This window comes from Bactrocera oleae, chromosome 6 (genome assembly GCF_042242935.1).
Source record: "Bactrocera oleae isolate idBacOlea1 chromosome 6, idBacOlea1, whole genome shotgun sequence".
In the NCBI taxonomy this organism is placed as follows: domain Eukaryota; kingdom Metazoa; phylum Arthropoda; class Insecta; order Diptera; family Tephritidae; genus Bactrocera; species Bactrocera oleae.
The window spans coordinates 73,247,503-73,258,724 of record NC_091540.1 but is presented as its reverse complement, the minus strand read 5'-3'; the positions used below and the strand labels follow the sequence as shown (position 1 = coordinate 73,258,724).

At 37.6% G+C, this 11,222-nt stretch overlaps 2 protein-coding genes across 2 annotated transcripts in view; one reads left to right on the top strand and one right to left on the bottom strand.

Moving 5' to 3' along the window:
• LOC106617579 (acid sphingomyelinase-like phosphodiesterase 3b) overlaps window positions 1-11,222 on the bottom strand; it is a 129,907-nt gene that overhangs the window by 73,841 nt on the left and 44,844 nt on the right. Inside the window, exon 2 of the mRNA XM_036363973.2 lies at window positions 3,223-3,771. Within this exon, the coding sequence (XP_036219866.2) occupies window positions 3,223-3,319 (97 nt within the window). The 5' untranslated portion in view covers window positions 3,320-3,771. The remainder of the gene's footprint in view (window positions 1-3,222; window positions 3,772-11,222) is intronic.
• LOC106617580 (LIRP) lies at window positions 619-1,349 on the top strand. Its single transcript, XM_014234877.3, has 2 exons — window positions 619-856; window positions 918-1,349. The coding sequence occupies exons 1-2, from the start codon at window positions 700-702 to the stop codon at window positions 1,109-1,111; spliced, it is 351 nt and encodes a 116-aa protein (XP_014090352.1). The 5' UTR covers window positions 619-699; the 3' UTR covers window positions 1,112-1,349.

Genomic DNA, 11,222 nt, shown 5'->3' with positions numbered 1-11,222 from the left:
ATTTAGGATTTGTGAAGAAAATTAAAATTAATGAAGAATAAATATTCGAGCAATAGGCCAATTACTTGACTTCTTAAATCTGGTATTGAAGCTATTTCCGCACACGGTGCTGAGTACCATATCCAGTGAGCGACCACATAGATCCTGTTGATCATAAGGCTGTTTGAATTACGCCAACACAATGAGTAGCAAAGCGAAGAATTTTAGAAAATTCAGGGACTTTTGTTGTACAGTTGGTAATTATTTATATAATTTGTTACTGTTTTAGTAAGATGTTGCAGTACATTTACCGCAGTCGCTTATCGATTTTAAAATATTGCTTTGCGATCAGAGAATTGCGAGACCCAGAATGACTAAACTACTATATTGAAGTTAAGATATAACATGCAATTTAAAATCATTTAGATTTGTATCTATAAGTCCCGGTTCCAATCGGTCATAGCAATGCCTTAGATTTTGAAGAATGGCTGTTGGCAAGCCTCATTCCTTTGGCGGCTGGATTAATCGCAATTGGCATCTGATGGTGTGACGTATGCAACAACGCATCAACACGGAGCCGTGCGAGGTATAAACACTGGTATAAAAGCTAGAGAAGGATTGCGAATTACATCAGTTGCTTGGTACAACTAAAATAAGCTAAAGCATTGGGCTAACTTGAGAGCATTTAAAATAACACCTCATAATAAATCGCAGGTTATAATGCCTTTGAACTTATTGAAACTCTTCGCTTTGCTGATCATTATGTTGGCACAAATGGAAGCAAGCTTTGGCCAGCAAACCATCTGTGGGCCCTACCTGGATATGGTGCTCTCGAGCATGTGCGAAAATGGCTTCAATACCAGATTCAAGAAGTCAAGTGAGTTGCCGGTTGTTGGAATGTTTATTCTTCGTTAATTTTAAATTTCGTCTTAATGTAGGAGAATGGGCTGACCAAGAAAACGGTGAAATGGACGCTGAGCTGCCTTTTGCTTATGCGAACTTTCCATTCTTGGCCAAGATTCACGGCGGTCAAGTAGATACAGTGGCTAAAAATCGTCGTCGCCGCGGCATATATGACGAATGTTGTCTCAAGCCCTGCACAAAGAACGAAATATATTCCTTCTGCAAGTAAATCGCCACTCTCTCGTCCACAAATGAACTACATCCTATCTGCGAGTGAAATGACTGAGATTTAAAGCGTTTCTGCAAACTACTACGTACTTACAAGTATAACTGGTGATACTACACATATGACAAATTGGTATTTTGTGATGAACTGTTATTTAAATACTATTAATGTAATTATAAATATTACCTGTGAATAATTATACAAAATAAATGTTAGATTATTGAGATATTACTGCAGATAACTTTTTAGAGCTTTATGGTGAATAAATGAGCTTAATTACTGCAATTTATGCACACTCATGCACAAAAAGGTCTACAAAAATGCTGATATCGACGCATATATAGACGTGTGTATATAGTGGGTGTATAGTATGTCAACTTCGATACAGGACGGCTTTCTAAGCGTGAAAAGCGACGACGGTGCGGGAGACATTTTGCTCGTGTAGCAAATCTTTTGTTGGAGAAAGTGAACTTAAAACTTTTTCAATTAAGCTTTATGCGTTAATTAAGCCAACAGCAGTGGCAATAGCACAAATACCAACAAATCAAATAGTGGTAGCTTGGCAGCTATTCGCTGTGTATTGCTGTGAATGAGCGAATGAGCGAATGAGGGTCGAGTGTTAATGGCTGAGTTAATGGGTAAATGGGTTAAACCAATTTAAATTTTAGAAGAGTTAAGAAAATTGTAAAAATGCAAAGAAAGAATATCTAAGAATATCTGCATTTGACTTAAATTCTTCGTGTCGTTAAGAGACTTTTAGTGAACATTCACACACACGCTCACCTGAGTGTCTTGTATCTAAGCCAAAGTAAATGGAAATTCTCCAAGATGTTCACGTTGATTAATTAAATTAAAAATGTACACCTATGAGCGTAAGTGGATTATGCGAAATGCGAGCATATGGATTCACACATGCCTTTACAGTTACTTTAAAACTGTGAGCTCCTGTGCATTTAAAATTACACACGCCCACATTATTTTCTAATAGAAATCAGTTTAGTCATGGAATGGTTAACGATGTTTGGAAGGCATAATTTGAGGGACTTTTCAGACTTATAGATCACGTTGAGCTCTTCTTGCATTGTTTATTAGCTTTTGTGTGTCCTGAGGCATACACACATACATACACGTATCCAAACCTAACACCGTGTGGCAGTACGGACTCTCCTAGTGCAAACTAAATATGTAGTTTAAGCCTTGTAGACGAGGATGAGTTCTGTATTTATTTGCTAAGTCACGCCCACATTGTGTAAGGCATGTTATCGCTCACGATGATTTCTGTAGTGATGGGGTCTTTGTTGTTTTTGTAACAAGTTGATGAAATCAAATAATTGTAAGTCGTTTAGCATGGCAAACACACGTTCCTTTGAGAATCTGTGTTCATATCACACTGATATGGGAATTTGAAAATTTATACAATGCCATAAGAGCATTGGAAACAGTCGATGGAATCGCTTTGAGGGAGTCGGGTTTGTATGCAATCTAAATTGCTACCCGAATTGGATAAACAATTTCGCCATATACTGGTACAAATGTATGAGCACCTTTATATGGTTGTGGGACAAATTCACATAAGCATTCACACATTCGGCTCAGATGCCCAATAGTAACCCTAAATTGATTTTCACTTGTCTTTTAAGTATTCTTCCATTTAATTTGTCAGTAAATTGGACCATCGCACACACACTCATATGGTATATGTAGCTAAAATATTTTCTACTACTACATATTTATCCCATAAGCTCAACTGAAAAAAATTACAGCTATTCATATTTGATATCACAGTCATTTTTTGAAAAATCATTTTAGAAGTAAATGCAGCTTGCATCGCCTTACGACTATTGCCACTATTGTCTACTCCTTGAGGCTTACTCTGGCCTGTTTATAATTTGGATCCTCATTTAAAATCCTTCGGTCATCTGAGCCGAAGTCTGGTTTTAATTGCTTACTTAATTTCCAGTTAGTTTTTCTCTTTTGCAGTTTTTCATGTTTTCTGGGCAGCTGTTGTACTTAAATATATGCACAATAGTTGGCAACATGTGTGGAATTATAAATTTTGAATAGCTTCTGCATATGGTTACATAAGTATGGTATGTATGTATGTTAGCACTTACCGATTCGCGCCTCTGTGTTTGCCAAAAGCAGCGGCAAAGCGAAGAGAGTCAGGCGGAGCGCGCTCAAATATGTCCAAATGCAGATTTTCGCAGCCATTTTATTCTTGTTGTTGTTCACCTATTTGTCAGCTTTGTCTGCTGCAATTGCACCGGAAGTGTAAACGTTTCTATTTTTTATGATATTAAATTAAACACGCATACATGTTCACATATATAAATATATAGACGTATTATTTATTCACTATATGTTGGGATTTATTATTGAACGCTGGCGAATTGCACTTTAATCTCTACAATAATGTTATACATTTTTCAATTGAGGTCAACTCACAGGCGTATGCGCTTATGTTTATGAATGAGTTTAAGGCAGATGCTTAAAAGCGGTGGCGCTGCAGGCTCTAAACCGGATTTAGTCGTTGAATTTTGTTCTCTCGTATTATTTGCGTATATGTGCATGTTGATTTAATTTATTTGAACCGGACACAAACATATTGTGGTCCGTTTATATAGCTGGTGTTTGAGGGTTTGATCTCCCGCACTCACCCACACCTGCAATTGGAAAGGAATAAAAATTAAACAAGTTCATGATTGTTACTCCGAGGTATGTGTATGTTTGTATATGTGTGTGTGTAATTTGGTTCCTTCGAAGGAAGGAACCTGAAGCGTATCAATCCTAATCATGGCGACCAAATAAATTATTTGCTAATTTGAAAAAGCAAACTGTTATTTGGATGCCGCAATACAAATTAGGCTTCCCTTAAAGATTTTGCTGGCGAAACATATGCGCTTCCCGGCCGAAAGGTGGAATATGATCTGTTAATAGATCTGGAGGTACAATAGAATTTACAATCAAATTCTTTTGAATATTTAGTTGTGCATTAAACTTAATTTGACTTTGTATACTAGGAGAAAAAAGCTTTCTAAAATGGCTACGTAAAGCGGAAGCGCTCGGGTTTTTGCAAGCGTATATGGGAATTGTACCGTAATAAGTGAAAGAAATCTCAAGCTGCAATTTTTCTGCCATTTAGAATGCGTATAATTATTTGCAAACATATCCATGCACGTGTTTTCGTAATCTCTAATGACCTCTTAATAGTTTCTCCACTTATTTCATTGATTCGCATGACATCCGTTCAAGTCATTCCAAAGTTCGGACACGGCAAATCAATGCTGCGAAGAAGCAGAAACTTGCGAATACTTTGTCCTGCTTATGTTGCCAGTCAGCCCAATGGTTTCCGTGACCAAACAACTTTGCTGCAACCATGACTTGTTACCGACAATAACGAGCCTTCGAGAGTTGCCAGGAAAGGGAAAACACTAGTGGAAACATCGTTGTTGCATGTCCGTAGCATACCAACTTACGGTGCACAAGCTGCCCCATACTTATATAAGCATGTGCACGTATGAAAGTAATCACGCTGAAATTTCAAGTTTGGCGGTTTCGATTTGGCCAAAATTTTCAAAACATCCTTTAATTTTTTGTTCACTTATTTTACTTTGCTCTAATTTATTTTTTCAGTTCTTTTAGTTTGCAGGTTTTTCTTTGCCTTTACCTCATACGTTTCACACTTGCTATCCGCTATCTTTTCAGACGCATTGCGCAACTGCAGCTTCAGCTTTTCGCAGCCGCATTCAAGTTGCTTTGGTCCGTTGTCTGTTGTTGCTCCCGTGTAATAAATCTTCCGGTTGCTTGCAATCAGACATTTCGCCCAACTAATTGCGAACAGCAGAGGCAAACATCCTATGCACCTGGAAGTAGTTTTCGAGCAGAAAACAAATGGGGCAATTAGACGAAAGCTTGCGGAAATATTTTCAATACAAAATACTTAGTTAGTTGCCCACACATACGAGCTTGCAGAGTTTGGCACTTCAAAGGACCCCATAGTGTTCGATGAAGACATATTCCCAATCTAATCTTAAACAGGGGAGATAATATTTTGGTAATTCAATAGCGTCCATATAATCAGAAGATGAAGGTGTTAGGAACTGTTGCACTAACATTAGCCCTCAAGTGTTCTTAGAATTCTATGTTCTCGACGGGAGTTTCATTCACATATAATAATAACCCTTTCTTTTTGCGTTAGGAAAGAAAATAGTACTCATCTTCTTTTGGTAAACTGTCAAACTGTTTATAGTGTTATTTCGCCAATTGTTGCTTCAATGCACTCTTGGAAACCCGCTTTCAGACGAAGATTTCTTCCTGCTCTGTCGCCTTTGTTTTTTTGTTTTTGTGCTCTTTTGGCAAATGCTGGCAATTTAACGCGAGCAGTAAAGGCACTGGCTTAATTTCATTTATTTGTTCTACCCTTTTCTTTGTTTTTCTGCCTATATAAAAACAGTTATTTTATGGCCCTTTTGTCTTTGCCAGAATGGCTATTTGCACCTTTTGTTTGCCCTAGTGGATATTTTATTTTCTTTATTGCTGTGGCTGGAGAGCACTGTAATTGTCTTGTTGCGTTTTGTTCCTTTTCCACCATCTGTTCATTATAATTGATTTTACAGTTTTCAATCGACCCCGACCAACAGCCTGGTATCCTCACTTTCATTTATGGAGACAGTTCACCATTTCTGTTGACGTTCTCGCACACATTTTCTCAAAGAAAGTGATAATAGCCGATATTGTGAGTGTGAGGGACATTACGCTAGGATCCAATTGTTGTCTGTCGGCTGCTCGTACGCCATCTCAGCGCTGCGACCGGGGCAGTCAGCCGTGGCTCGTCACTTGTGTCATTTTAATGTTTATTTCTTTCTTTTCTCGTGGCAATAACGGTAATGATACAACAACAATGACAAGGAAAAACAATGTGAATGGTCAAATATTCGAGGCATATAACTTTTTATTTGCCTATAATTTTTGTTTTTTTTTGCTACACTCGAGCGTCTTTCGGCTCATGGTCTCATGGTTCCAGCGCGGGATGGTGGACGCGTGTTTGTGTGTAAACAAAGTTACGAAATTCCCTGTTACTGTTATTTGTATTTTGGGAAATTATGAAGGCTCGAAATAGGCTGTTACTTTTTATGGCATGAGATTTTCGTATCGAATTATGGCGCTAAGCTCTTTCGTTGTCAAAATAATAAAGCAATTTGTCTTTCTCCAATTGCATTGTGTTCTCTATGTTTTTGTTTTTGAAAACGCTTGTTTACTTGAACTTCTGGCAAACATTACAGATCGAATTTTTTATTGACAAACACCAGGTTTACTTGACCATTAGTTCCCGTAGCGTTGTTGAGAATTGGAGGTTTTACTGTTTCCTCTTAAGAAAGGCCCTTGCGAAGGTCTTTACTAACTTTAAGACAGATAATATAATCAGTATTAAGCCTTACGCTGATGGGACACACTCTCATCGAAAAGTTGAGTAACCGGTTTTCAATTACATTCGAAATAGAAAAATTATATACATTTATGTAGCCAATTAGTTTGGTAGCCACTGTCACCTATTACTTTAATAAAAGCATTGCCATACACCAGTCCATTCTCCTTCAGTCAAATTCGCGTTAATTCGATGATGCATGGGTAGTGGGTTGAATGAATGCTAATCATATCTAGTAAAATTTAATGACAGAGGAATATTAACAAGGACATGCTAATACCTCGACTAAATACCTTAACTGAATGGAACAACACTTGGCTTTTATTTTATCTAAACATTCTTCTGACTGTTTCTTTATTTATAAATGAATTTTTTTATGGACCTTGGGCATATTCGGATTTCGATTATCCCAAAACCGATTTTGTATGCTAAGGTCTAAGGAAAAGGAAATATCAATATATACCGAATTAAACAGTAATAATTGGAAGCAACATGATGATCTCATTGTCTCATATTATTTTACTCTCGCACTTTCCGAAAATCTATATTCGATCGAAGAAGCTCCAATTTTTTCACCTTTAAATTTAATGTTAGCGGCGCTCTGGCTTAAAAGGCTTACATATTATCATATTTTTCCAAATTGTACATAAAATATTTCATTTTAATATTCTCGTAATTGAAATACTTAAATTTTCGTCCACTGTTCTTCGGCTCCATTTGTTTTGCCACTGACGTCACTGCTGACAGCAAATTTCGCTGGATGACGCCGCGCAAAGTAAATGTGTCCGTAATTTATGGCTGCATCAGAGCCAGTTCAAGCGTTGAACACAAAATTCCATAGCTGCTGCGTCTTTCGTAGTGAAGTTCGCGCCGCATATGAAGGACCCGCAGGCAATATTTGCGCACCGCTTTGGCGAGGGTGCATGATGTATGTAGCATTTGTTGTTTAAGCCGGTATGCCACATACATTTACATTGTAAATTTGTTCAAATATACACACAAACGTGTGTATCTATGGTATATGTATTAAAATGAGTGTGGATGCATCCTGAATTATGGTTTCCATTTTTCATCACATTCAGCTTCTTCTCCTTCAATCACATATGTTGGGTACTTCCGTGCCGTTCAATTATGTCAGTTTTAATAAAAATTTCCATACGGTTGTTTTTCCCGTGAACTCATTAATTTGCATACATTAAGGCGCTTATGGGAAACAAGGAGGAGATGCAACCGTGAAATCTTTGTGGAAGGAATTTCTTTTGGCTTGGCGTCGATAATTCCGAGAATACCCATCGCCACCCACCTCATGACTTCTCTATGTCTTGGTAACGTCGAAAAGGTGAGGGTACGCGACGATGAGCTCGCTTTCTGGTGGCATTTTGGAAAGTCACTTGCAAACAAGTCGGTGGCGACTCTAGTTGTGTGGTGCTACAGAATTACTAAAATTGTCTCGCGAAGTAAGTTTCTTCCATATTATTTATATTTCATACGACTTGAATTTTTGAAATAACAAAACTCATAAGTTTCATCGGAAAATTGGGAAGAGAATTCTTAAGTGTGCTTTTGTGCAGCGGAAAATAATATCAAAGAGATATATTTGCTAAAATACATATATATTATAAGTATGTATTTGAAGCCCTAAGTCATACTACGAAGGAACAAAACGATTTGAAGCTCTAAATAATTACAAATATTTCAAACCGAAACATATTCCCAAAAGGCCCCAAACTATTTTAAAGTATTTAACTGTAGTAAATCAAAATATTTACGACGAATTTCCAAAGTTGGGCAAAGTAAATATTTGCATAATAATTTCATCGTTAATAATTTACAAAGGTGCTGAGTGAATTCGCCTCTACTCCTTATATAAATTTGAGTTTGTGTGTTAAGGTGCGCCGGAAAGTTTAGGAAACGAGCGCTCACAAAGACATAATGGCAATATAACAATTGCTATTGTTATTCAATAATGAAAACAGCAACAATAATAAGCATGAATAGACCCCAAAACAATAACAAACTCTCGGCCGCATCCCCCACCCATTTACCGTTGTACATAGCTGACTAAGCTCCGTTTATGTGCAAATGGTGTCGGTTGTCGACTTTTTAGGCTTAACATCGAATTATTATAAGATTAATAATTTATTATGTTTTACTAACAAGCCTAACTTTGCAGCCTAAATCAACAGTGGAAAATTCGAACTTTATCATAACCTTACTTTCGCCAGCACAAAGGCTTTCGAGTGAATAAACATAAGTGTTGTGCTGCTGAACGAAGGCAAAACAAAACTGAGAGAGCTCCTCAACTCTCCGTTAAGCATTAAGAATTAGCGTTAGAGTGTTCATCAAAGATGTAATGCGCACTTTGTTGGTGGAAGGCTTTTAAATAGCCTGCTGTATATACTAAACCCCGTTTATGCGTAAATACGATATTTTCCCAAAGATTTATGAATAAAATTCTTGTTTAACATTTTCTCAATAAATTTGCCAAAACATGAAAATCGTGCAAAACACAAGCATTAAATTCATATAGGGTCTGCGAAAGTGAAAATAGTGAACGGATAAAGAAGTGGGGGAAATTGCGTAAGAAGGTCTAAACCCTAATAACGAGTAATAGCGGAGAACGAAGAGAATTCATGTTTTGTTTTATGGAGAATTCCACGAAGTCACCTAAATCAAAGTTGTACAAAGTGCACGCACACAAAGATAAATACATGGTGAATGTTCACCATAATGTTCGGCCAGAGAGGAAAAGCCCAGCAGCGGCTTTAATTCTCCACACGATGTGGCCTCTGGTTGAGTTATGCATTTAATTGTCGCTTAACGGAATTTGAGCACAAAACTTGCCGCTACACTTCCCTGCTATTCATCGCAATAGTTTTTGTTTTTTTACTATTCAAACTTTTTCATTATACAAGCACGCATAAGCGTCGTTTCCGTATTCGTTTATTGTGTCGAGGAATTTATGCGCTGCAGCTAAGTTTAGGTCAGCATGCCTATTTACCCATATTTCTGGTTATATTTATTTGCTATATGTATGTATGCATTTGTGTGAGTATGGCTCTAACTGCTATACGATCTTGTATTGAAATAGAGAGCGTGTGACTCTTTTATGCTTTCAATGTAGTAAATCAAAGGATATGAACCGAAAGATGAACTCTTATTTATATACCTTTTTGCAAGTGTTGCTTTTAAGACAACAACCTTTAAGCCAGGTTTTATATCATCAGACAAGCAGAGACCTGCGACTGATTTTCGCGTTTTTGTAATTTTTCTGGTTACTTGAGGAATTCAGGCCTAAAATTCATATTTAGTTTAATCTAAACTTTTTCTTGAATTTTGAAAATGATGTTCCCGTATTAGGATTGAAAAGCCAACATTGTGGAGTGCGATCAGTCCAATTTTTATTGTTGCCAACTACTCATTCGTTTGTGCACTTATATTCTGACTATTCGCTTTAATATTTTCGTAAAGTAGTAGTTTACAGGAATATTAACCTTGATAATCCTTTTATCTTTCGAATATCATAAAAACGCTTAAGCTATTAAGAAGGATGTTCTTTGTCTGGCTTGGTGAGCTACTGATTTATATTTGGATTACGGCCAAGGTCAAATGATTTTGTCTTCCCATTATGATCCAATACTTCTATACAACGTAGGGTGAGAGCTGCCACCTGTTATTTCGTACTAATATTCATTGACTTTATGAGTGCTCACGATCACTTTGCGTGCAATTAGTCAAAGTTCTTATAAACGTCTGCGACATTAAAGCGCTTTCGCACCAACAGCCAATGTGTCGGCCAGTCAGCTAGACGCACAGAACTTTGCGGACTAAAATATTGCGCACGCGAATACAAAGCGTATCTGACACTTTGTTGCAGTAAATATGCCGCCAATTACGATATTACTCGGCAACAAAGAGGAAGAGACGAACGCGCCAACTACTCCACTGATTATCCGTTATTTGCTCTCAAGGGCGGCAAGATGTCTAGCGTTGGCTTCTTTCATACTTTTTGTTGTTACATTTGGCAAACATGTTTTGATTTTGTTGTTGTCAAATGCCGCTGTAGCAAATAATGAAATCAGGCTGAGAATTAATTGCCACAGAAATCAAAAAGTTAGGCGCAAAGTTTTTAGCCATTCTGGTTCCGACAGCATGCGGCATGCGGCAAGCGGCAAGCGGCAAAAACAAAAAGGCCATAAACGAAAAAACTGCCAACTTTGGAATGACTTAGAATGTTGAGGTAATGGCAGCTGGGAGTTAGCGAAATGCCAAATGAATGTTTCGTAATTTATTAACCAATTAAATAGCCATTTTGCTGTAATAATCGAAACTTTTGCGCCAAACAAACTGAACAACACCACTCAAAGCAGACAAGTCCTTACGGTTCAGCTTGATGGGGCAGGGCGAATACACTGAGGGGCGTTTGCGAATTCGTCAGTGCTGGTGTGTGTTCGTGTGTAGTTGAACGTAGTTGAGGAATGGGAGGGCGATCGGAGTAAGCAGCTGCGTGAGTTCGGTGAGTTCGCCGCGTGAACGAACGAATGATTGAGTACTGTGGCAGGACGAGTGCTTTGTTGCTGTAGTGCGTCTCATTGTAAGGCTCGCATATATCTATGGTATATGTACATATATTTGCCCAAATTGTGCGTAAATTTCATGAAATTTTAATTATTACGAATGTCTGTAATA